This window comes from Diospyros lotus, chromosome 8 (assembly GCF_014633365.1).
Source record: "Diospyros lotus cultivar Yz01 chromosome 8, ASM1463336v1, whole genome shotgun sequence".
Classification (NCBI taxonomy): domain Eukaryota; kingdom Viridiplantae; phylum Streptophyta; class Magnoliopsida; order Ericales; family Ebenaceae; genus Diospyros; species Diospyros lotus.
Window position 1 is genome coordinate 39773050 of NC_068345.1, and position 27906 is coordinate 39800955.

Below are 27906 nucleotides of genomic sequence, written 5' to 3' on the forward strand. Positions count from 1 at the left end.
TTCTGGCTATAGAACAAAAGTTATATTTATATTAGTCAATCACCAAACAATTGCCATCAAATTTTTGGCCATTAAACTAAAATTATGCTAAAGATTTGGTAATTAAGAAAAAAGTTACACATGATTTTTGCCGGAATGAACAAAATTATACACGAAGCGAATGGATGATGCAAGGATGAAACCTCATCCATCCATTCATTTAAAAGTTTTATTTTCTAATAAGTAAAATAATTTAAATGATCCAAAAATAAAAATAAAAAGTCCTCTTGAGTAGAGCTCATGGACCACATGGTGTAGAAACTTCTCCCACTAAAACCTCTTGGATAATTTGTAAAGTTAATTATCCTATTAGCTTATGTTTTGATTTTACCCACTAATCAGTTTTCCTTCTTGTATTGTTATTTTCCAGTATTAGATCTTTCAAAAAGTGCCAGTCTACGAGATTTGATGTCTCTAAGTTTTCAATCAACAAACTTTTTGGGTTGTTCAAGTTGTGGTTCTCACCGTGATTTTTGATTGTCTGATATAAATTTGAGTCTTGCTAATTGTGTTTGAAAAGTATTTTTTAGTTGAATTCTTAAGAAGTCATGACTGTCACGGTGGGTGGGTGATGGTTGTTGCAGGGATCTACTTGTCACGTGGTGAAACTTTGTCTAACTCATATGAATAAAGTGGTTTGCAAAGGCCTATGTAATTTACAAATGCATTTATACTATACTATAATATAATGGAGAAGGTCAAGTGTATTTATGTATAATATAAAGAAAAGAACAAATGTGTGTCACTTCTAAATGTACAAAGAAAACATTTCCAAACATGTGTCACTTCTTGCTAGTTAATAAACTTATTTGGATGGTACTCTATTTGCAGTGATCGATTATTAATTTATGACCTTTAGTCATCTATTATTTTAGTGGGATTCACTATTTATGACCTTTAATCATCTCTTATTTTAGTGAGATCCTAAAAAATCGAGACTTCTTATTTTGTGAAAGTCAATAAATCATTATTTTTGTATATAATCTTATCTATATACTTGTAAAAAAATTATTTTCACAACTTGATTCTTATTGTTCTAGTCACAAAAGAACAACTTTATTGCTTACTATCAAGACTAAATGATTCTCTTTATAAAAAGATTTAAGTATTTTCATAATTTATTTTAAAAAACTGTAAGAAAGCCAATAACAAGTCCCAAGATATGCACATCACCCTGTAATGCATCAGCCACCACCAATATAGGAATAGAGAAAGATCTAAATTAGTCTCTTTTCTACCCCAAACACCTTTATGAATCTTGTATTGTATTGCATGCAAGGAAGAGGAAAAGAACTCAAGATTGTGAAATACAGGGCAGAGTAGGATTCAACTACATAGATATGAATTTATTCTCCTTTGTTTTCTCAGGAACCAAACATTCTTTTGGTCAGGTGTTCATACCCACCCTTAAAGATCTGTTCTTTCTTAGTACAGGACCAAACATTACGCATTCATGCCCCAAATACCTTATTGATCTTCAACTACTGTCTACTGCTACATCAAGCCTACTGGGAGCTCATCAAACTCTTTGGATCAGCTACTTGGACGACTCTTTTTATGGTGCTGATTTAGCACGTTCAGAAGGCGGAGATTCCCCCTGAAGGAAGGATGAGAAGAAAGCGAGCGACTCACTTGGTTTGAAGGTGGGAACGTCGTGTCCAGCTCCTCTGAATGTTGCATATGTGAGCCCCTCGTATTCTTGGAGCCAACCAGCAACCTGGTTTAGAAACATTCAAGAAAAATAAGGTCAATCGAGCGAAAGTTACATAGTTGATCATGCCTAGTGCATTGGAAGTTACATAGTTGGCTGAGCGCATCGATAAAAACTTAATTAAGGTTACCTGCTTATTGTGGTACCAGGGCCTCCATGGCCTCTTGATGGGCAGTCCCAAGGAGCTTAAGCTGTATCTTGTGGATAGTACAGGGACCCTTCCATCTGTGTCACCACTGAAGCAACCAGAAAATCATATCTATCAAACATGAACAAAGTATATGCAAAAGCTGTTAAACTGACGTCGTCAGTGACGAATATGTACCTGTACACCCATATTCTAAGGCCTGCAGCAATTAGTTTACGGTATATGGGAAGAACAGACTCCTTTGAATCGAACCAGTTATCAAATACTGTCATACTGCAACCATCACAATTTATAATTTTGTTAGTGTCAGTAGAACCTTTTGCTCTTATTTTCACTTTGTTGTACTTCAACACCCCCTGTTTCTAATACCCCATAGGGCATTGCTAAAACAAAAAAAAATAATAATAATTAACAACCACAATAAATAAACTAGGCTTGGCATTATACTTGCATATGCTCCAGTTTTTGAGGTGGAGACCATTACTGACATGGAGGGCCCTCTGCACCTCGGGTCTGTTGTAGTAACTTGTCGCGTAGCCATCAAGGCATGGGTCAAAACCACCCATGATTCTTGGCATCTGGTAAGCAGAAACGACTATCATTGCTTAATTAAGTAGACTAAATGTGTCTTTCTGCACTCTTGAAAACAAATAATGGTTTTCTTTTCTCGCTGATTTCAGAATCCATAACCACAAACAGATTACCTCTCCAACAACTCGCCAAGCTGAAAACAAATAATGGTTTTCTTTTCTCACTGATATCAGAATCCATAACCGGAAACAGATTACCTCTCCAACAACTCGCCAAGTTCAAGGATAGAGATTCTTAACCGGGAAACGGTTTGGGCAACTTAATGGATTTAGGCTTGATATAAGATCAGAATTCATTATACCTAAGGTGATAAAATGTTCATTGGTTGCATTGTGGGCATCTGTTTGTGTTTTTCTTTTTTTTTTTTTTTTTTTTTTGGGGGGGGGGGGGGGGGGCATTTGTGATTGACAAAGTATTGCTCACCAGCGTAGATGTGCTCCTAAACATTACTTGCAATGATGTCTGGTCTGAGCTTGTTGAATTGCTAATGCAGATTGAAGTATAAAGGCTGAAGATGTCTATCTCCTTGTACTGTCTCAGTACTTCGCCAACAGCGTCACTACAATCTTTATTGCTCCATGGATCGTTACTGCTGAAATCACAGGACTCTCCAACAATTTTATGAGTCTCATCTGATACCACAGCATGGCTCCAAGCATAGTCAACAAGGCCTTTCCAGTCCTCAGCATCACATGTTTCAGGATTACCCAGCTGCAGATGAACGTAGATAATCTTCACATATGCACATCTTCTATCACAGATAAGAGTGGCTAAAAGACAAGTTTTAGATTGAGAAAATGCTCTACAGGATTAACAAAGTGCAGACTAGTACAATAATGGCAAGCCTGAATTACTGGAAAAATGTCATTGGTTGTTGAAAGTAAGGTTTTAATGCAGTCTATTATACGGATATTAGAATTACCAATATGCCCCTCAGATCAATAAATAGTGATGGGTCTTTGTTCTTTTCATGAATGAGCTCAGCCAACTCTGGCACATATTTTCCTGTTATAAGATGAAAAACTATTGAACACATGACGGTTATGATTAAGACTAATTAACAAAGAATTATTAAGTACCTGCATAGCTCTCCCCTGCCACGTAGAACTTCTGTGTTTTATAGGACGGGAACTTGAGGAACCAATTATGCAGGAAAGCATAAGCATCATTTGCTGTTGCAATATTCGACAAAAAAAATTACCAATGAAAGATGGAAAAAAGGTGCACAGGCTTCTGGCTGTCCAAAAGGAAGGTATTCTACAACTTAACAAGGCACAACACATGGATGTCACCCGCAATGAAGCAACAATGTAGATATTGAAACTCTAATAAAATGCATACTTGCCTGTAAAGTCATCTCCAAGAGTATCATAGTCCGTAGATGTATTAGAATAGGAAAAGCCGACGCCAATTGGGGATTCCAGGAACAACATATTGGCTTCTGAATCATCAGACACAAAGAAATAAAAAATGATTTTCGTGGGGTACCAACTGAAAGAGGTTATATTGGTGCCTTATAAAGAGGTTTTTAATGGGGCTTTTCGAGAAAAAGCTACTTTTCCATATAATATATGATGATAAATTACTGTTAAACTACCTTTATCGTGCACGCTGTGATATGCTTGTCTACATAATGCTAGGCACCGTACCTGTATTCCATGCATAAGGATTAAGTTTAAGGGCATGTCTATCTTCATCCACAATAAATGGGCCAATCTCTTGCGTTGCTCCATATCCCACAGAAGAGCATCCAGGACCTGAAACACATTGTTTCCTGTCGCCTTAATTGAGAACAAGAATAAATACACCAGGTGGAGTTTTTTTATTAGACCCACACGTGAATTGAAAATGGGGAAAGAGAACAAGTCCTCAGAGTAATAAAAAATGGGAGAATCAAAATCTGTAAAGAACCATGTTAAACTCATCAACGAGATCTTGTAACAAGTCCTCAGAGTAATAAAAAATGGGAGAATCAAAAGCTGTAAAGAACCATGTTAAACTCATCAACGAGATCTTGTTTTCTTAACATGTGAGATGGTCGAAAAAGACAAGGCAACGTGAAAGCAATATGAAGATTCCTCTCTTCGCTTCCCTTAGGCTAAGGTTGAGATGGTCGAAAAGACAAGGCAACGTGAAAGCAATAGGAAGATTCCTCTGTTCACTTCCCTTAGGCTAAGGTTGTTAATTTTGTGTATATTTATAGACATATATATGCAAGGTTCAAAATATAGTTGCTAGAATCTGGATCATTATGAAAGCTTGGAAAGCCAACAAAAGTTTCCCCCCTTGATTATAGGCTTCAGAACCCTACAGCAGTCTGATCATAGATATTCTCCATAATCCTGTCACATTTCTTACAATACCATGCCATACTTTCAGCTTCCATCACAATAGAGTTCAGAAAGGAAAGGTGCAATAGCCAGAAGAATATATTTCAGTGGAAGTTCTGGAGGTCATTCCACCGTTCTGCAACCATTAAGTTCTGCAACACGGACAGTGTCATCCAGCCTTGTTTCCCTGCAGGAGACAAATATAATTTACAAAAAATAAATGATCATGTTTTACGTATGTATACTCACCTCCATTAAGCCACAGAACCAAAGGCTTCTTGTCAGGGAGAGTTGATGCCTCATAGAACCAGTAGAAGAGTGCCCTTCCTTTTTCTTGGTTGACCGTCACGTACCCAGCATAGTGCCGGAAGTCTACTTTAGGCTGGCCTGGCAAGTCACTAACAAGATCCTCTGATGCCCACGAGTTTTGTTTCTTCTCTTTAGACCATTGCCCATGTCTAGCTCCTACAACAGACTCCAGGGACGATGACACAGTTAGAGCTAGAACAAAGATAAGCATAAACTTTATTACAAAATCCATCAAAAGATAAGACAGTGATCCGGGTACAAGTTACAAAGTGATGTGCTAAAAATACAAAGATCTTCATGCCTATATATACTTGCGAATAACTTCTTGAATCCACTAACCCACAATAGAAAAATGGATTTCAAAACATGGATATTATTAAGAGGCCTACACCGAAAAATTAATTTGGTCGGTAGTTGTATGGAATCTGACATAGAACTAAGTCAACTTCTTGAGGTGTTCTTTCATACGTAAGAGCAAGAGTGAGTGGAGCCTCCATTTCTTCTATGGTTTGTTGGATCAGAGTCAAATGTGAATTATATCACTTAAATTACTGGAGCATAATAATATTTTTGACATGACTGATTTTAAACACCATACATTGGCACAAGATAAGAGGAATTATCTTTTCCTTGAAGGTATCTTTTCTCTATTTATTTTTTTTTCTTTTTCTTGGTAAGTAAAGCCCTATCCAGATTTTGCTTCCTTGTTCACTGCTGGAAGACAGTTTCTTCTCCTTTTTATCTACCACTTATGTGAGAGACAGTGTAGGAATTGAACATACTGATGAAGAGCATATTGGCTTAATGCAGACATCAGTGAACATTAGATATTGTATTTGATCTCACAATGTAGCGCTATTCTGTTATGAAATGAGACCACAAGATAAAAACAACCTTCTGGTGTAAGCATTTAGATTGAATTCTAATATTTTGGATTTTAGGGCTACTATCTGTGTGAGTCTTTCCACTTTTTAGTTGCTTGAAAGGATTCCTTTACCCAAAGAGGCATATGAATGTTTCATTTTGGTGGACCAATAGATAAACGGGAGGAATCATGACAATATGTAGCATTATGCAACATGCAACACAAGTAATCTAAGCAGGACTGTGGTTGCATCCTCTAGTAAAGGCAAAATGTTTGGTGGAATGATAGCTAGAGATTCTAAAGGTTAAGTGCAGTGAGCTAAAACAATTGCAAAAGAAGCACATTCATCGTTGGCTGCAGAGGTATATATTGCATATGAAGCTCCGAAGTTCAGGGATGAGAACAGACAGGGGATATTCCAGCTGGAAACAGATTCCTTATCTGTTGTAAAGCTAGCAACAACCCCATGAGTGAAATGCACTGGAATATTGAAATGCCTAAAACAAGATATCCGGGAAATTATCTCCAAAAACAGAAATTCGATAATCACCATACAAAAAGATCCGCTGATTCAGTGGCTCACAACTTGGCTGCATGGGTGAGAACTTCTAACATTTTATCTTCATTGCAGCCTACAGAAGCCCCTCATAGTATTGCTGAATTATGTGCAGCTCAAGCTAATGTTTTTGTTTGGAATTTGAGTTTGAAGACCCTATTTGTTCTCTGGATCCTGAGAGGGATAGACCTCTTGTTGATGATTGTATCTCTCCTGATGCTAGTTCTATGTATGAATGACATTTTTACTTGGCCAAAAAAAAAAAAAAAAGAAAACAGAAGTACAACATATAAAGGTAATTTGCAGAATGTGGAAATCTTTGGGCACCTAGACCAGGCTCTTTGTAATCACTGTTCATGTTATAGAAGTGTCGATTGGAAAGTTGATCATGGCCTAAATTCCAGAATGGTGGCACCCTCGGAAAAAGTTAAAGAAGAAAAGTTAAGAAGCTTTCTTAAGCTCATCATCAAAGAAGGGTTTGTGGAGAACCTTCTTGGTGGGTCTGTTGGATTCAAAGTCACCGTGTGTAAAGAAATGAAAGAAGCAACCAAGTTGGTGGTTGTAGCATGACCTGGATTCCAACTTCATTTAGTTGATAATGCAAAAAGAAGTGTTTCTTAATTATTCACTTATTAAACTGCTAACCTGTTCCGAGTTGCTTGCCATTGCTGCATAGGATGTATGTTTATTGGTAGTCCTTAGGGATACACTCACACACACTAGTAGTTTTAGGTTAAGAGCCAGCCTAGATTTACAGAGAAAAGGTATCTATAAGTTGTGGTTTTAGAAATTGGATGATGGGCACAAGCCGCAAAACATGGTTGAGAGCATTGGTAACATGTCATAATCACCCAAAGTAGATCATATTTGATGGATGGTTGCATTCTCTTCTACAACTCGGATCCATGAAGAAGACCATGTTGATGATAGATGATAGATGAAATTGTGTGTGCTAATATCATCCCATCATTGGGTTTGGCACCTCTACTTCATACCCATATAAAACATGGCTATCCTGTATTGGCCAATAGATACCCTACTCTCGTTACCTACCTTGTTGACTCACCACCACTAAGATTAATTTGTTTTTTATTTTTTTGGGATATACACCACCACTAAGATTTAGTCCATATCAAGAATGAAAAGTACAACCATGTGCCAAGATCATTAGAGTTTGGTTGTCATTTACCAATTATCCAACTACCACGTGTGATATGCCCTAGTGTAGTTGATGCTAACCTGAGGGCGTGAGAGAATGACCGAGAGGAAAAGAAGAAACAGGGAATAGAAAAGGAGAATCAGAGAAGAAACAGAGAGAGAAGCTCAGAAAATTCTGTATATTCGATATCAATAAATGTGAAATTTCCGCTATGTTGTTCACCTATTCATACGCAAAAAAAAAAAAAAAAGATAAATATAATCCCTCTAAAATCAAATATTAGAATCTTACCAATAATTATGCTACCAAAAATACAGAAAATATTGTAAAACAAAATATAAACTGAATCCTAATCTTAATTTGATTTGGATTGTGCTTCCTCTGAAGATGTGTCCCTAATAGAGATAATTGGTGACCTAGAATTCATATAGACAACTTCACATAGTAGAATTAAGGCTTCATATGTTGTGCTTCCCCTTTTCGTTCTCTGAAAAATACTTCATCCTCCTTGATCCCTATCAAAATTACATGATAATGTTACCTTTAATCAATTTTGGGTGACAAATGGCTCTATGACCAGAAAACAACTTCAAGAGTAGCTTCTATCAGTAATGCATATAACCCATAGCAATGAGAACTTATGGTGATAAATCTTATAACCAAAGAAACCAGATAGTGTGGACCATGAGTTCTATCCATAAAGGTCAATTGCTCCAGACCAGCGGCAATTCAGAAAGCATAATCTCTTACAGCTGGCCCTCCGAGATAAAGGCTCACATGTTCAGTGCTAATGATACCTCAGTATCAGTAAAACTGTACTTACAGAAGCAAGAAAAGACTCAGTGCTGCTGGTGATTTCACCTCCTCTCGTCTCTGAAGCAGTTCCATTATTCTAGAGACCTAATCTGTCACATTTTTAAGAGAAACTACCATTATCACAAAAGTGAATGATAACAGGGCAGGTAGGTGCAACCATCAAACCTACCATCCTATATTCCTGATCCTCCAGCAAAATAAAATAAAATTTTAAGAATCAGTTGAATATGTGCCTCCACTAGTTCTTTCCCCTTTTCAGGTCCCGTGGTGTAGTGTGAAATGATAAAACTGATCCTTTCAGTACCAGAAAACTCCTTACCAAGATGGATTCTATTCCACCAATTACCAGCTTTCTCTATGTCAAACCATCAATAATGTGAAAAGAAATGGTTCTATTTAGAGGGTGTTTGTCTTAGCGGCCGTTTGACCACTTATAAGCTCCTTTTTTAACTTATAAACTACACGGTTTATTTAGTTAAGTATCTGTCAAAATTCAAGAGTTTAAACGTTATCGAATTTATAAGATATTTTAATAGCATTTTCAATAAGCTACCCCCAACTTTTCCAAATAAAGCTGCTGGAAGCTTATTTTGTTGATTAAGTCAATTGCAAATTTGTCTCTCACAAACTCTAAAATTTACAATCCTCTTAAACTCCAGACCATCGCTGTTGCCTCCATCTTCTCCTTCATTGCCTCCATCGCCCTCGCCGTCACCTCCATTTTCTCCTCGTATATATTTAACGTATATATATATATATAAATTAAACATAAAATAATATATTAATATATTTTTTGATAATTATATATAATTTATCAACATCTAATAGTAAAAATTTATCAGTTAAGTATTAATTTATAATTTATTTTTATTAAAAATTAATATTTTTATAAATTTTATTTGTATTATTCAGCAACATGTTAATTTTTATCTTTTTGTTAAGTTCTGATAGCTTATTAATTTTTTTAAATTAAACACATAACTATATAAATAATAATTTAAAATATATTTATCCAAACACATTATCAACTTAAATGTTTTTTAATTTTTAAGCCTTACACAACTAATAAATATAAAGGCTTATAAGCTAAAAAAAATCAGCCAAACAGCCTCTTAAACATACATGCAAAAGTGATTCACCAATATAAGTTATGGATTATTCAAATCCCAATGCATACATCACGTGTATGTTGGCACCATATAGGTTTCTCTCCATGTGGGTCACATTAGTGCTTCTACTCAAGTAGTTGCATGACAATTCCAAACATAAAGAAACGTTTGGCTTATAATACGCATACTATGTAGTGCAAAAGTGTTGCATGGATCAAAATTACAATTTAGATATACTTAAAATTGTTAATCATCATCTCTGATCTAAAAACTTAAATATTTATATAAAGAATTAATTTTATCTTTTATAATATTATTCTTAAACATTTATATAAAAAATTAATTTTATCTTTTATAATATTATTTTTACTTTTAACAGCTTGACGTCATTCTTTTACTTTATTTTACAGGCAATTCATAGCAAAGTTCGGATTTTAAAGCTGAAGACCAAAAGGACCTTGAAGACTAGACCGCTCACAATGGGGAAGCATCACTTAAACCTTGTCCCAGCCACTAGAAGGCAAAGAAGATAGGTTGGTCACAGAAAGAAAGGGTAATGTTCAAAGAAAGGGTTCTAATAATTGAACACACACACACACAGAAAAAGTAATTTGCTAATATTAATAATGCATTATAAAACTAAAAAGTGACCACACCGTTTGTCTGATCTCCAATAAATACTTGACACGTATATGGGCACCATATTGGCTTCTCTCCATATGGATCACGTTGGTGCTTCTAGTCAAGTGGTTGCATAACAATTCCAAACATAAAGGAAACTTTTGACCTATAATATGTATACAATATGGTCCACAAGCTCTGAGTGAATCAAAATTATAATTCAGATATGCCATAAGCTTCAACATTATTCTTTTTCTTTATTTCACAGGTGGTTCATGCCAAAGGTTGGATTTTGAAGTTGAAGACTAAAAGCACAAACTTTTGCATTTTCCTGACCTTTAGACAGGTATGATGTGTCTTTGGATATGCCAGTTGTCAATTTCATGATGATCTTAGGACCTTGAAGACTAGACTGCTAGAAATGGGAAGCACCATTTCCATTTGATCCTTGTGCCTGCCACTAGAAGGCAATGCACAAGCAGTAACACCAAAGAAGATAGGTTTGTCACACTAAGAAAAAGTCAAAGCATGCCTATCGCCCAGCAGATACTAGTATGCTTCAAAAGCAATCAAGACATTCATCAACTTAGATGCAACATTTTTTCACCCTCAAAATTTGGTAAATGCCATAAACAGAAACCTGATGCCTAGATTTTATCAAGTCAATGAATCTAATTGACTAAATTGAATCAACCGGAAATCGTTCCCAATATTTAGATGTTGTGGTGGGATAGTGAATACCACCTTCCATTATCATATCGTCTTAGCAGAACTATCTTAATCCTAAATCAAAATGCTTTCAGATGCAGGTAAAGTGGGAATACCAACCCTACGTTTTATCTTTGCAACATACTTGTAATTAAGGCTCTCATTCCCACTAAGGAATGCATGTCATTGGGTCAGTGTAGACCTTATTTCACCTACCAACACCGCAAAAACTTGACCATGATTCCACCGAGCAGAATTAACTGATAGCATGCTATTCTCCCTTAGTTAACTAATTAATATGAGAAGGTATATTAACTCCACCTTTGAGTTTCGCTCATTATTTTCTTTTAGCTAACTTTATCTTATCACTTTTTCCTTCTTTTTGAACGCTGACTGCACAAACCAACCAGAACTACCCATTTTTTGTTCTTTTCTTCTAGAAAAAAGTAGATTGATTTCACTTTATCCCTAACTTGTGCAATATAAAATCCTATTTTTTTTATCCTCAAGTGGAGAAAAGCAAAGAATATAAGAAGATGGGGAAAGGAGGATCGGTACTAAATTGGTCTGAGAGAAAATGCTTGATACCATTACCCAATAAAGCTATCCCACACTTGAAATATACCGCTCATTATAGGAAAATACAGATACTTAATTTCATTAATTATAGCCTTTTCCTAGAAGATCTCCAAAGGATTAGGATTTCAGAAGAGAGAAAAGAAAGGCAGAAGTAAGTGTAACCAAAGACACAGATTCCCTTATCTAGGGAACTGCAGACAGTGGTATTGATGTCCTAAACTAGGAAAAATGGTTTGTGCTACCGAGGCGCTATGTTATTATGCTTTAAATTAATTACATGTTGCTATTTATTTGTGATAAGAGTAAATTTGTAAATAATAATATAAACTTTGTTAGACATATTTATAAGTTTACCCTCATTAGTTATCATGAACCTGGAATAACATGTAATTAGTTTAGAACATTTCTAACATAGTGTTTTGGAGATATAAAATACTCTGTCCCTAAACTATGCACAACAGCATGGTGGGCACACAACACAATGGTGGTAAAAGTAAGAGAGGCCTTTAACTTTGGGGTTTAACAAGAAGGGGATCTATCATGCTGTCAAGTACCTAGTAGGGGGTCTTATTTAGGTGTAATGATAGACAATCATATGCACAACCACGATAGGACACCCATCAAGCAGCAGGATATACCTATTCTCTCAAACAATAAAAAAGAAAAGGCCTTATTGAGTACCCATACTCCTGGATTCTCCTTTTACCAAGAAAATAGAACAGAGAGGCCTTAACTGCATATATAGTGCAACTTCTTGAACATTTTCCCAGGCTCACTTGTGTTGTCTCCAATGCCAGGCCCAACTAATTTTGGATTTGATTACAAAACCTGGCATGCTCTTACTGGTCATCTCTGCCACTTGCATTATTAAAATTTAAAACATAACAACCACGTCTTTACAAAAAGAAAATTCCATTAACAACCATTTACTTACTATAAGTAATAAAGAGAGATTACCTCTCAGAGATAACTGGGAGCAAGCGGAAACTAGTTCAACGAGAGTGAGGTGGCACCAAAAGATTCACCTTTTGCCAATTAACACTTGGTGTTAGAAGGAGTGGTATTGAAACAAACAGCTTGTGGGCACAACACCAGGGCCTCACCCGGCTGATAGATCTACATGTAATCTAATGGGAAAAAGCCCAAAACCAATTGAGCAACCGAATCATCCCCAATCCAGACTTCGTCAAAAATGGTTGAATTTATATATTCCAAAAAAAAAAAAAAAAGTTCACTGTTTTGGGATTATGGATGATCGGATATATCAAACGGAAAGGTTTGGGAAAGAGGAAAGGAGTTGTGAGTCAACTCGTGATGCAAAGTGCCACTTTCCCTCCACGTTGCATTCCGCAAAATTAAGTAAAATAATTGTTAAAATAAGACATAAAACGGAAAACAAATCTATTGTTCAGAAAAGTAACCCTTCAGTTTTTATAACTAAATAAAATACCTGTTATTTTATCTATATTTATTTTATTATACAAATAAATAGAATGTTTTAGTGTTATAAAGTAAAAAAAAAAACGTTTTGTTAAAACTTACTTAGAGTGATGAATAGTTATAGTTTGAGACTACCCTATTTGTAACTTGTCCCTATCATAATTGGCCATTTTAGCCACCAATTATTTTAGTCAATTTTTTAAAAAAAGTAAAAGTTTTCCAGTAGTGAGGATCAATAAAAAGTCATAATTATATTAATTTTATCTTTGTTTGAAAAAAAAAAGTTAATGAAAATAACTCAATTCATAAAATTTTATATAATTTAATCACCCAAGAGTCAATTGCTCACTTTTTTTGGGTGAGGATTGAGTCATTTTTCACTATTCCTATCCGTGACCCACCAACATAGTAATGGGAAGAGGACAGTAGTTTTCTACCCCCAACACCGTTATGATTTATGAATCCTGTACTGGGAGCAAGGAAGAGGAAAAGAACTCGAGATTATGAAATACATAAGACAGTAGGATTTAAGTACAAACGGATTTATTCTCCTTTGATTTTCTCGGGAACCAAACATTCTTTAGGTCAGGTGTTCATAGCTGCCCTCAAAGATAGCTATAACACCAAACATTCTTTTGACCAGGTGTTCAGTTCAGTACAGGACCAAACCAGACATTCATACGGTACCCCAACTAGCTTATTGATTTTCAACTATTTTCTATTGCCACATCAAGCCTGCTGGCAGCTCAATAAATCCTCCAATCAGATACTTGGGCGACACACTTAGGGTGCTGATTTAGCGCGTTCAGAAGGTGGAGATTCTCCTTGAAGGAAGGATGAGAAGAAAGCAAGCGATTCACTTGGTTTGAAGACGGGAACTTTATGTCCAGCTCCTCTAACTGATGCAAATGTTAGCCCCTCGTATTCTTGGAGCCAACCAGCAACCTGGTTCAAAAACATTCGGAAAAAAAAAAAACATGGTCAATCGAGTGAAAGTTACATCGTAGATTACGCCTAAATGTATTGGAAGTTATTTGGTTGGCTGAGCTCATCGATAAAAACTTGTTTAAGGTTACCTGCTTATTGTGGTACCAGGGCCTCCATGGCCTCTTGATGGGCAGTCCCAAGGAGCTTAAGCTGTATCTTGTGGATAATACAGGAACCCTTCCATCCGTGTCACCACTGAAGCACCCAGAAAATCGTATCTATCAAACATGAACAAAGTATATGCAACAAGCTGTTAAACTGATGACGTCAGAGACGAATATGTACCTGTACACCCAAATTCTAAGGCCTCCAGCAATTAGTTTATTGTATATGGGAAGAACAGACTCCTTCGAATCGAACCAGTTATCAAATACTGTCATACTGCAACCATCATAATTTATAATTTTGTTAAGCGTCATAAGAACCTTTTGTCTTTTATTCATTTTGTTGTGCTTCAATAGTGCTTCTTATCAAATGCCCTACAGGGCATTGCTAAAACAAAAATAACAACCATATACTTGCATAAAAAATGAGCGAGAATTGGCATTATACTTGCATAGGCTCCAGTTCTTGAGGTGGAGACCATCACTGACATGGAGGGCCCTCTGCACATCAGGTCTGTTGTAGTAACTTGTTACGTGGTCATCAAGGCATGGGTCATAACCACCCATGATTCTTGGCATCTGGTAGGCATAAACAACTATCATTGCTTAATTAAGTAGATTAAATCTGTCTTACTGCATTCTTGAAAGCAAATAATGGTTTCTTTACTCGTTAATATCAGAATCCATAACCATAACCAGGAACAGATTACCTCTTCAACACATCACCAAGTTCAAGGACAGATTCTTAACCGTTTGGAAGGAACAGTTTGGGGCTACTTAATGGAATTAGGCTTGATGTAAGATCAGATTTTGGTGTGATCGATAAATTATTGCTCACCATCTTAGACGTGCTCCTAAACTTTACTTGCAGTGATGTCTGGTCTGAACCTGTTGAATTGCTGATGCAGACTGAAGTATAAAGGCTGAAGATGTCTATCTCCTTGTACTGTCTCAGTACTTCACCAACAGCTCCGTTACAGTCTTTATTGCTCCATGGATTTTTACTGCTGAAATCACAGGACTCTCCAACGGTTTTATGAGTTTCATCTGATACCACAGCATGGCTCCAAGCATAATCAACAAGGCCCTTCCAGTCCTCGGCATCATTTGTTTCAGGATTACCCAGCTGCAGATGAACATTAGATGATCTTCACTATGCACATCTTCTACCACATATAGAGGCTAAAAGCAATGGCGGAGTCAGGACCTTCGATCGGGGTAGAAGTCTAAATCTGTATACTAAATTTTTTTTATAATATACTAAAATAGTCATAAACTCATATTCAAATACACATACCCAAATTCATCCACATGTATATGTGTGTGTATAAAGTGGGTTTCTCTCATTGTATTCCTAAATTATTGATTTTTTTTATCCAAACAGTATTTATCTTCTCTCCTTTTTTTTCTTTTGTTTCTTTGGTTTTCTCTACCATCTTAATTGGCATTACTTAACTGCCCTCCACCTTTTTTATTTACGAGGGGGCAAATATTAGAATATACAGTAATTTATAAACAAAATGATGGGCAATTTTAGAGAGGAGGGGGGGGGGAATTGCCCACCCTCACTGAGCTGTAGATCCGCCCCTAGCTAAAAGATAAGCAGATTTAGAAAATACTCTGCAGGAGAAAATATTAAGAGTGACGATTAACAAAGTATAAACTAGTACAAAAGTAACGTTTTAATAATGCAGTCTATTATATGGAGATTAAATTACCAATATGCCCCTCAGATCAATAAATAGTGATGGGTCCTTGTTCTTTTCATGGATGAGCTCAGCCAACTCCGGCACATATTTCCCTGTTATAACACAGAAAATTATTGAACACAAAAGGGTTATGATTAAGATTAATGAACAAAGAATTATTAATTAAGGTGAAGTACCTGCATAGCTCTCCCCTGCCACATAAAATTGCCGTGTTTTATAGGATGGGAACTTGAGGAACCATTTATGCAGGAAAGTATAAGCATCATTTGCTGTTGCAATAGTCAACAAAAACATTACCAAAGTAAAAAAAAAAAAAGGGAGCACAGTCTTCGGGCTGTCCAGAAAGATGGAATTCTACAATTTAGGCACAGCTCATGGATGTTACAGGCAAAGAAGTAATGTAGATATTGAAACCCCAAGAACGAAATTATAATACTATTTTTGGATGAAGATTTTAAAAATGCACAAGAAACTTGCCTGTAAAGTCATCTCCAAGAGTATCGTAGTCAGTAGATGTATTAGAGTATGAAAAGCCAACACCAACTGGGGATTCCAGGAACAACATATTGGCTTCTGAATGATCGCACATAAAGAATTTGAATATAAATTTAGTCAGGTATCAACTCAAATAGGTCATAATGGCGGCATTTGATTTTATATAGAGGTGCTTAATGGGGCTTTTAAAGAAAAAGATGCTTCTTCATATAATATATCCTATAAATTAGTGGCATGCTACTTTTATTGTGCAAACTGATATGCTTGTCTATATATTGCCAGGCACCTTACCTGCATTCCATGAATAAGGATTAAGTTTAAGAGCACGTCCATCTCCATCCAGGATAAATGGGCCAATCTCTTTTGTTGCTCCATTTCCCACAGAAGAACAGCCGGGACCTGAAACATATTGTTTTCTGTCACCTTAAATGAGAACAAGAATTAATTCACCAGATGGAGTTATGTTATGAGACCCACACACGAATTCAAAATGAGAAGTGTTAGTTTAGGTGACTCAAAATTAGTTATAAAAGGTCTTATGGCCGTTGGAGACTGCAGCTCCAACCGGCCGGTTCTTGTTGCCTAACTGTTTTTCCAAATATCCTAACTAACTTTAATACCATTTCTTCCATCGCCCATTCCTTCTATATATATATGAAGGCAGAACATGCGGAAATATAACACACAGCAAGAGAAGAAAAGAGAGAAACGCTGCAACCAGAGTTCATGACCTACTATTGCTAAGTGTGAATCACTGAAATTGAAAGCAAGAAAGGGGTAAGTTGAGTGCTGGTTTTTGACTTGGTAAGAGCAGTGTACTCGATGTAATTGGTGAGGATTCTTGGAGTGTTTCTGTAAACTTTTCTTTCTGAATTTCATAGTGGATTGACTAGGGGTATAACCCCTGCCGTGAGTAGGATTCTATTTGAATCCGAACACGTTAAACTCTGTGTTGATTGTGTTTGTGTTGCTGTCGTATTTTGTTCATGTTTTTCTGTCTAATCTTTTCTGTTCTTGAGCCATTAACCCTAAGCATACAGTATATCAAGACAGCAACAAAGAAATAACAAGAAGAAAAACCAAGTCCAAGTGATAAAATAAAAGGGAGAATCATAATCTGTAATTCTGTAACCCTAAGGAACCATGGATATAATCATCAACAGGATCTTGATTTTGCTTTCTTACCATGTGAGACAATCGAAAAGACAAGGCAACATGAAAGCAATAGGAACAATTCCTCTATTCTTCACTTCCCTTGGGCCACTGATTTTGTTTACATTCATAGACATATATATATATATATGTATTGCTAGATATATGATTAATTCAAAATATAGTTGTTGAAATCTAGATAATTATGAGAGCTTGGAAAGTTCGGAAAGCCAATAAAAATTTCCCACTTAAATATATAGGCTTCAAAACCCTACAGCAGTCTCATCATAGATATTCTCCATATCCTTCTCAAATTTCTTACAATATCACTATATACTTTCAGCTTCCATCATAATAGAGTTCAGAAAGAAAAAGGGCAATAGCCAAAAGAATATATTTTAATGGCTCTTCTGGAGGTCACTCCACTGTTCTGCATCATTAAGTTCTGCAACATGGAGAATGTCATCCAGCCTTGTTTCCCTGCAGGAGACAAATATAATTTGCCAAAAAATAAATGATCATGATTTTATGTATGTATACTCACCTCCATTAAGCCACAGAACCAAAGGCTTCTTGTCAGGGAGAGTTGCCGCCTCGTAGAACCAGTAGAAGAGTGCCCTTCCTTTTTCTTGGCTGACCGTCACATACCCAGCATAGTGCCGGAAGTCTACCTCAGGCTGGCCTGGCAAATCACTCACAAGATCCTCTGATGCCCATGAGTTATGTTTCTTCTCTTTAGACCATTGCCCATGTCTAGCTCCTACAACAGACTCCAGAGAGGATGACGCAGTAAGAGCTAGAATAAGGATAAACATCAACTTTATTACGAATTCCATGAAAAGATAAAGATGCATCCACTAATCCACATGGCTATATATACTTGTGGAGAGCTTGTTGCATTCCACTAATTCACAATAGAAAAATGGGTTTCAAAACGTTGGATATTAGTAAGAGGCCGACACTGAAAAGCATTTTTTTCAATTGGGTAGGTAAGAATGGAATCTGACATAGAACAAAGTCAGCTTCTTGAGGTGTTCCTGCATACGTAAGAGCAGCAAGGGTAGTGGAGCCTCCATTTCTTGTGTGGTTTGCTGAAGCATAATAATATTTCTCGTTACCGCCCTTCACTTACCACACTGTCGATCCTCTGCCCCTCATCACCTTCCCCTTTCTCAGATACCCCAGCCCTTTCATGCCAAGGTTTATAAATTAGGAGAAACAAACATTTTGAATTAATGGTTAATGGCATTCAATACTCAATGAAAGGACTGGGCATCAAACATGCTTTCGATGAATTTACAGCATGACATCAAATCCTAGAATCTGTGTTCAAGCCATTGATCTGTGAATGCATCAGTATTCAATTGCTGAGGACTCACTGGAGCCTAGAACACTTGTACTCTGATATAATGATGTTCCTTAAGGGATCACGTTTCTGTCATAAAATAACACTGTATGGATATTCATAGAAAACAAATGGACAACGTATAAAGGTAATTTGTGGAATGAAGAAAACCTTTGTGCATTTATAACTGTGCTTTCTGTAACCACTGTTCATGTTGTAGAAGTGTCAATGGGAAAGTTGATCATGGCCTAAATTCCAGGATGGTGGCGCCTTTGGAAAATGTTAAATAAGAAAAGTTAAGAAGCTTTCCTAAGCTCACCATCAAAGAAGGGTTTGTGGTGAACCTTGTTGGTGGATCTGTTGGATTCAAGGTCACCAAGTTGGATGTTGTATCATGACCTGGATTCCAGTTTTATTTAGTTGGATAATGCAAAAAGAAATTGTTTATTCATTATTCAGTTATTAACCCATTATCCTGTTCCGAGTTGGTTGCAATTGCTGCATAGGATGTATGTTTATCAATAGTCTGATCATTTGTGGGCTTCTGAAAAAATATCCAATGTCAGAAAATTTGTGTGATGCATGCTTAGTGTTTCACGATTCTTTTGTGTCCTCGTAGATCTACCAAGATGAATTCTATAAGATCACAAATTGAGAATTTTATAATACTTGACAGAATACAATCACACACACTAGTAGTTTTAGGTTAAGAGCCACCCGAGATTTACAAAGAAAAGGTAACTATAATTTGTGGTTATATGATTTACAGAGAAGAGGTTTCACACACCTAAGAAATTACAAATTGGATTATGGGTACAACATGGTTGAGAGCATTGGTTACATGCCATAATCCTCCAAAATAAATCATGTTTGATGGATAGTTGCATTCTCCAACTTGGATCCAAGAAGAAGATGTTCATAACAGATGATAGATGAAACTGTGTATGCTAATATCATCCCATCATTGGGTTTGGCACCTCCACTTCACACCCCTAGTAAAACATGGCTATCTTGTATTGGCCAATAGATACCCCACTGAGATTTTTTATTTTTTTTTTACAGACACCACCACTAAGATTCACATCAAGAAAGAAAAGTGCAACCCTTGTGCCAAGTTCATTAAGGTTTGGTTATCATTTACCAATTATCCAACTACCATATGATACTGAGGGTACGAGAGGATAATCGACAGGGAAAGAAGAAGAAGAAAGAGATGAGAAAGAGGAAGAAATATGGAGAGAAAAGAAAATATTGTGCTCGCCTATTTATACCCAAAAAATATAATCCTTATAAAATCAAATATTATAATCTTACCATAATTATGCTACCAAAAATACAAAACATATTGGAAAGCAGCATATAAACTGAATCATAATTTGTTTTGGATTGTGCTTACTTTAAAGATGTAGTCATAATCGGGATGATTGTTGAACTAAAATTCATGTAGCTAATCCCAAGTAGTGACATTATGATTGAATATATTCTTGTATCTTCCTTGATCCCTATCAGTACTACATGATAATGTTACTGTTAATCAATTTTTGGGTGACAAATGGCTGTCTTTTAACCTGAAAAGAAATTCAAGAATAGCTTCTATCAGCAATACACACAAAGTGATTCAGCAATATAAATTATGGATTATAAAACTAAAAAATGACCACACTATTTGTTCGATTTCCAATACATACTTCGTTCATATATGGGCCCCATTTAGGCTTCTCTCCATGTGGGTCCCATTAGTGAGTCTACTCAAGTAGTTGCATGACAATTCCAAACATAAAGAAACTTTGGGCATATAATATGTAAACTTTATGGTCCATAAGCTATGCATGGATCAAAATTATAATGATAAGGTAGGTAGGTAGGTATGATGTTATTCTGGATTGGGTTCAAATGGGGAAGCAACATTTAAACCTTGTCCCAGCCACTAGAAGGCAAGGTACCAGCACCAAAGAAGATAGGTTTGACACAAAAAAAAGGATTTTTATTTCAACACACATTACACACACACACACACACACACACGAAGTGATTCGCCAATATAAATTATGGATTATAAAACTAAAATAGTAACCACACTGCTTGTTTGATCTCCAATACATACTTCACATGTATATGGACACCATATAGGCTTCTCTCCATGTGGATCGCGTTAGTGCTTCTACTCAAGTGGTTGTATGACAATTCCAAAAATAAAGTCCATAAGCTCTGCACAGATCAAAATTATAATTTAGATATACCTTAGCTTCAACATCATTCTTTTTCTTTGCTTTACAGGCAGTTCATGCCAAAGGTTGGATTTTGAAGTTGAAGATTAAAAAAGCACAAGCTCTTGCATTCACCTGCCCTTAAGACAGGTAAGATGTTATTTTGGATTAGGTTCAACTGAGACCGGTTGTCAACTTCATGATGATCTTAGGACCCTAAAGACTAGACTGCTCGAAATGGGGAAGCACTATTGAAACCCTGTCCCGGCTATTAGAAGGCAATGTACCAAAGATCTATGAATTATCCCATGCTTGACTAGCCAAGCAGATAAACGACTCTGCATCTGTTTTATCTCTCCAGCATTTTTATTTGTATAAGTGTTTCAAATTTAGGATGAAATTTACGAAGATTGAATTGCTACTTCTTATTCTGTAGAAAAGAATTCGGTCTAATTCACTAATTCATGGAAGGATATTGAACTTTTGTATTTGGAAAATATTTCACGAGGGATTTCTAAAATTGATGGTGGTTGATAAAGTAATCCCTGATCATAATTTCCAGTAGATTTGACCAAAAGGAAAGGGTAATGTGAAAAGAGAGGGTTCTAGTTCAACACACACACAGAAAAAGCAATTTGCTAATATAAATTATGGATTACAAAACTAAAAGAATGACCATACTATTTGTTTTCACAGGTATAATAACTCTACCTTTGAGTTTCATGCATTATTTTCTTCTAGCTAACTTTATCTTATCCCCATTTTGTGCTCTTTCCTTCTAGAAAAAGTAGATTGACTTCACTTTATTCCCCTACTTCTGCAAGATAAAATCTAACTTAGTGGAGAAGGGCAAACAATACACCAAGAAGGGGAAAGGTTGATCAGTACTAAATCGGTATGAAAGAAAATGCTTGATATTCCATTATCCAATAAAGCTTTCCCACCCACACTATTGAAATATACTGCTCATTATACGAAGATACAGTGCCATCAGATACATAATTTCCTTAATTCTAGTCTTTTCATGGAAGATCCTTAAATAAATTAAAACTTTATGAACATTTTCCACACCTCTGACACCAGCATGGTGGGCCCACAACACAGAATTCAACAACACAATGATGGTGACAAATGACAATAAGAAAGGCCTTAACCTAATATATAGTGCAACTTTATGAACATTTTTCCGGGCTCATTGTAGTGTTTCTAATATTAGGCCTAACAAATTTTGGATTTGGTTGCAAAAGGTAACATGCTCTTATTGCATTAAAACATAATTACTACCGCTCTTTCAAACAAGAGAATGCACTGAACCATTTACTACAAGTAACCACGAGATAACTGCAACCAGAAACTAGTTCAACGAGAATGACGTGGCACCAAAAGATTTCACCTTTGTCAATTGTCAGGTAAGTCTTCTTGTTAGAAGCAGCGGCATTGAAACAAACAGCTTGTGGGCACAACACCAAGGCCTCATCTGGCTGATCTTCATGTATAGTCGAACGGGAAAAGGCCCAAACCCATTCGGTAACTGAATAATCAACCCGATCCTGACTCCGACCCACTTATGATTCCATCACAAGAGTAATTTGAACTAATAACAACAAAATCATTTGACATTAACCCTACTCGCATCACCAGTTCCCCCGTGCTCAAAGACATACAATGTAGCAGTTCTGGTGCAGTTTGTTAAGATGGTTTTGCAGTAGAGTTCCAAAGGCATGGATCCCGATCCATCATACTCCTGATCAGTTCAAGGCACTACCTTGAGCTCACCCAACTTGAAATTTTGTAGAAAAAAATGGAGACCAGATAGGTACTTAGCAAAATTCTCACATTTATTTGCCGGTTTGCATTGCATCGAAAGAAGCGTACGAGTTACAGAAAAAGATAAAAAAGATTGCGTGAAGCGGGTAAAGGTCCCACCGAGATTTGAACTCGGGTTACTGGATTCAGAGTCCAATGTCCTGACCACTAGACCATGGGACCGCAGTTGGGAAATTGCATGTTATTAAAATAATTATCGAATTCCATTCTCTTTTTTTTTTATTTTATAGGTTTATTTCAATAAAAAAAATGCCATATAAAAAAAATCTGTAATTGAATAATTTTTTTTATTTTTTATATGCTAATTTATTCCTAAACTATCTAACCACACTTTGCCAAAGTATAATATATTCTATCTTTTTTTCTTTTTATATATAAATATACTTGCAATGGCTCTTTGATCAATTAAAATTTTACATTTGTCCCTTCAATTAAATGATATAATCATAAAAATAAAAAGAGTGATTCGTATGTTGCTCATTTCACCAAGCTATTACCCCTGGTGGTGCTTCTATTCTATAATAGTTCTACATCTCTGACATTGATAAACACAATTTTATGTTTATATTTGGCAATACTTCACATTAATGAAATTTTAATAGCAATAATATTTCAATAATAAGAAAAATAAAAATTTATATTATGTAGGAGTGTCTACGTTGCATGGGATTCCTATTTTGTGGGGCAAGAGAGAATCATTTTTATACTTGAAATCATGATTTTAATCATAAAAGAATATGTTATCATTATTACAAAAAAGTTGCCTTCAATAACGTAAAAAACAAAGACATAGAACAACATGAGCTATGATGGATAGAAAATGTATCAAAGATATTGTTTTGATATTTTTAAAACATTTCTTGTACTGAAATGCCAAAAAATACAAAAAAAAAAAAAAACGTTTCTATAATCATTTCCACAATTTTAAAAAAATTCAAGATTGTTTTGTAACATTAAAAAAATATTAAAAATACATTTAGAATTTTTAAGTTATAATTTTCTATATTAAAAATTTTTAAGAATTGAAGAACACACTCTTTGATAAAGATGTCAATGAGACCATAGAGAAAGATAAAGTGAAAAAACTTTTATAAATTATATTATATTTGATTTTTTTAATTTATTATTATTTTTAATTAATAAATTATAATTTATTGATGATAGAACTTATATTTATGTTTGTTTAAATGCATTATGAAATTTATATTTATTTTGAAATTGAATAATTATTTTTTATATTAAAAATTATATTTACAAAAATATCTCTATATTTTTTTTTTTATTTAGGCATTTCTCTTACATTTTCTATTTTTTTGAGGCAGGAAAGTACATAATTTTTAGCAAGAAAAGCCCACTGTAGATATGGTTGCAAGCCAATCCAAGCTATTTGAGTTCAACTCATGTAAAGCTCAGCTGAATCCCATCCAAACTCAGTTCATTATCGAACCAAGGAAAATTTAAACACGCTTATCTAATACTGCTAAGCCAGTAGACAATCATTAGCTGCAAGCTCTGGTAATTATCTTACCACTTCAGCTGAAAATGGCTGAATGTGCTAAGCTGATATGATTCGAAGACAAATCATTAGACTAGTTGTTGAATAAGGTACAAATTTATGGATCAAAGATGACAATAACAACAACAACATATTAAACCTTAATCTCTCACTAGGTGAAATCTGCTACATGAAGGACATTCCCAGTGCGTGCACGATGCTCCCTACTTTGAAAATGGAGAGGGTCAATTTTGTGCGCAGCGTTACCCTTGCTTTCCAATCATAAAGGAGCAACTATGTCATTGCTACCAAGTTTTGCCACCAACAGCGACGACATATCAAAGTATTAATCCCACTAGATCAGGTTGGATATATGGAAGAGAGCAGGAGAAAAAAAGAACCAGTACCTGGTAAGAACTTTCATCTTCTGCCTTATGTATTATACCTTCCTCACTGCTACTTCCTGATGCTTTATTTATTTAAGTATTTGTGCATCATTTTTAAGCTATAGGTTCAATCATGATACATAGAAGAAATAAAACGAAAATCATAATTGCTGAGGCTAACAGCAGGAAATACGGCAAGCAATTATAAACCAAAATGAGAAGTAAACTCCATGTTTAAGTACCTCATCGATACTTTGACAAGATTTTCTTGTCTAGCCTGTCTGTCTTCTGTAGTCCAGGAGACTTCATCAAAAAGTGCATCATAAAGAGGTGGCAGAAGCTGGGGAGGAAGATTGACAGCATGATGAGAGACCAAAAAGCCCGCATATCTTGTACTTGCTCTTTGAAGAAGGTTCTCAAGTTACCTACTACATCCTTCTCCTAGCATACCTTAAGCAAGAAATCTGTGATTTCCTTAAAACAATTATGATCCTGGTCAGAAAAAAACATTATGTGTTGAACAATTACAAATGGTATCAAATAGATGGAATAGATACTGGGTGGTAAGATACTGGGTGGTAAGATACTGGGCAACTATGTTTCCACTCCCACACCTCTTACACTCATTTATCACTTGAATAATGAAGACAACTTAAACACTAAACCATTTCCCCTTATCTCCCATGTGATTTATTCTCAACATTCACCATACACTTTAAAATGATTTGGTCATGTGAAAAGAAGACCCATAGAGGGTCATAAGAGAAGAGTGAATGGAGTGGAACAAGTATTTAGTAAAAGTGGTAGACAAAGACTAAGAAAAACTTGGTAAGGAGACACTTAGATCGGATATTAATTATATGGAAGTAATAGAAGATAAGGCCATAGATAAAAATGAATGGGGACCTAAAATTCATGTAGTTGACTCTACATAATCGGATAAAAGTTTGGTATGTTGTTGTATTCACCACATCAAAACTAACAGAAATACAATATATTTGTTAATTTATACCTCACTGTTGCAGTGTCTTATATAAAACATTCACTACATAGTCAGTCTTTGTCAATTGTCATGATGTCATATGCAACATGCCTACCACGGTTATTTACTACAGTCACTTAGTCCCAGAAAAAATAAATAAAAAGCAAGCTTATACGACCATGCACCCGCCCCACCTAGTGGAATAAAGCTTGCTATGTTGTTGTTGTATATAGTCATGCAGCCTCGTGGGTAGGCCTCTAAACCATCTCTCTGCCTTGTTCCTCACCTGCAAGGATAACGTAATAATGTGCAATGAGCTACTGGAACTTAATAAGACCATGTGCACATGCAAGCGACGGTGCAACAAAGCTATTATCTCCACTAGGTATCCCAATAGCCACAAGGTAGTCACCATGCTTACGCCATCCCCTTGATTGACAAACCACTTCACAGGTGGCCTTCATGACTTTTAAGTGCCGCACAAACCTTGGCCCCATGTACATAGTTAAACTAGTTTGCATGTCCACATACGGTTCATTACATATTAACACATGCATTTCACAGTCCATGCAAACTATCATCATGCTCGCACTATGCACAAGTATGTAAGGATGAGTGATCTTACAATGAAGTACCGGAACATAGTTGAATCCCTCACATAGCTATCTCTGCTTGCTATGACCCACCAACTAGTCCATGGTAGCCACAATCAGCTAGCAACCTTACACCCTCACACTACCACTAGGCACACGGGCACACACGCACAACCCCTTACACCCCTTACACCTCAACAAGCTACCTAACACTAGCACCCCTGCACAATCTCACAACCCCTTGCACACCAAGCACGTAAACACAAAAACATGCACCAACTTTTCACGCACAAGTAGTTAAAGGAGAATCCCTTCACTCTCCATGCATGGCCTTTTATAGGCATCTGCATGGTTGAAAAGGACCAATTTACCCCTCGTGTAGTGCACGCCATGCCTTCACCATTCTCCTAGTGCAATACAGACCACCCCTCTCCCTTTATGTGAACATCAGCTCAATAACCAAAACCCCACATTCCCTCGTCAGTCAAAAGGGTCAACGCTTATCCAAGGACATCTCCACATGCCACTTTGTCCCTCATCTCCACATGCCATTCATTCACTTAGATATATCTCTCTCACACACATGCGCACGCATCATGCACACACCCTTGCACATGAATGAAAAGCCAAAATGTCCAAAATACCTCTTATTTTGTTCCTACTATATTTTTTTCATAAGACATTTTCCATCTCTTAATAAATTAAGGACTAAGCTGGAGCCATTGATAATGGGTTGTTACACTTACTATAATGCAGCACATGATAGCCACAGCAAAAATTTATATATGATTGTCAAGCAACTAAGCAGCATTTATGAGTGAATTTTAACATTGCCTAATGCTTGCCTTATGTTTTACCATTTTAAGAGCAATAATGACAGAATATGTTGTATCATCTTCATCTTCCTCTATCTTAATAATTATCCCTACACTTGTTGGCCTAATATTAGGTCCACAAAACTAGTTAAAATCCAATTGCTTACCGTCAAGCTACGTTTGCAGCAGGACCTTCACTCCATGGAATTCATCAGATATTGGATCAAAGAAAGCAAACAGGACCTTCACTCCATGGAATTCATCAGATATTGGATCAAAGAAAGCAAACAGGACCTTCACTCCATGGAATTCACCAGATATTGGATCAAAGAAAGCAGAATCCACTAGGGTAGTGTTTGTTAAAATCATCAAGATAAGGTTGGAATGTTTTCCGGACCAAGATATAAACTGGTCAAAATAAGGATGGGAAGCATTCTAATATTTTTATCAAACTGTTTGTTAATTTTTTTGAAATGCACTGGAAGACATATGTGTCATTTTTTTTTTTTATCTGTAAAGTTCAAAACAAGAAGTCACGTGACTTATTTTCCAAGAGTTCGCAGATAAATTTAACAAACACATTGGAAAGGATAAAAGTCTGTAATGCCTTCCATATCTTACCTTTTCTAATTTATATTTTGGTTAACAAATAGTTCCATTCAAAAATGCAGAATTGACTTCATAAGGAATATATGGTAAATATAAATAAAAAAGAATTAGCAGAAATTATGGAAACTTCCTGCAGCAAGGGTATAGACATGGTCATATTGCACCTGAAGCCAACTCTGAGTGCTTACTTCAAACTCTACTTTATCCAAAGATCCAGAC

At 35.9% G+C, this 27906-nt stretch overlaps 2 protein-coding genes and 1 non-coding gene across 6 annotated transcripts; all 3 read right to left on the reverse strand.

Annotated features, from left to right (window-relative positions):
- Nucleotides 1-1269: 1269 nt before the first annotated feature.
- Nucleotides 1270-12318, reverse strand: LOC127807867 (serine carboxypeptidase-like 31). 2 transcript variants are annotated; one of them, XM_052346037.1, is made up of 11 exons: nt 12276-12318; nt 5069-5284; nt 4139-4246; nt 3835-3930; nt 3569-3661; nt 3412-3494; nt 2913-3200; nt 2346-2476; nt 2076-2171; nt 1881-1986; nt 1270-1756 (listed from the first exon to the last, which is right to left on the reverse strand). In XM_052346037.1, the coding sequence occupies exons 1-11, from the start codon at nt 12301-12303 to the stop codon at nt 1595-1597; spliced, it is 1407 nt and encodes a 468-aa protein (XP_052201997.1). In that variant the 5' UTR covers nt 12304-12318; the 3' UTR covers nt 1270-1594. The 2 variants fall into 2 exon arrangements, with proteins under 2 accessions (XP_052201997.1, XP_052201996.1); XM_052346036.1 differs by lacking the exon at nt 12276-12318 and having other exon boundaries at nt 5069-5412.
- On the reverse strand, nt 1610-18829 carry LOC127807866 (serine carboxypeptidase-like 31). Of its 3 annotated transcripts, XM_052346035.1 has the most exons (10): nt 17973-18344; nt 16568-16675; nt 16259-16354; nt 15958-16050; nt 15791-15873; nt 14911-15198; nt 14521-14651; nt 14254-14349; nt 14058-14163; nt 13428-13926 (listed from the first exon to the last, which is right to left on the reverse strand). In XM_052346035.1, the coding sequence occupies exons 1-10, from the start codon at nt 18280-18282 to the stop codon at nt 13765-13767; spliced, it is 1473 nt and encodes a 490-aa protein (XP_052201995.1). In that variant the 5' UTR covers nt 18283-18344; the 3' UTR covers nt 13428-13764. The 3 variants fall into 3 exon arrangements, 1 of the variants encoding a protein (XP_052201995.1); XR_008024819.1 differs by lacking the exons at nt 13428-13926; nt 14254-14349 and adding an exon at nt 1610-1756 and having other exon boundaries at nt 14058-14186; nt 17973-18829; XR_008024818.1 differs by lacking the exon at nt 14254-14349 and having other exon boundaries at nt 13778-13926; nt 14058-14186; nt 17973-18818.
- A 4068-nt stretch (nt 18830-22897) lies between these two features.
- Nucleotides 22898-22969, reverse strand: TRNAQ-CUG (transfer RNA glutamine (anticodon CUG)). Its single transcript has one exon. It is a non-coding gene; the product is annotated as a tRNA-Gln (tRNA).
- Nucleotides 22970-27906: the final 4937 nt, after the last annotated feature.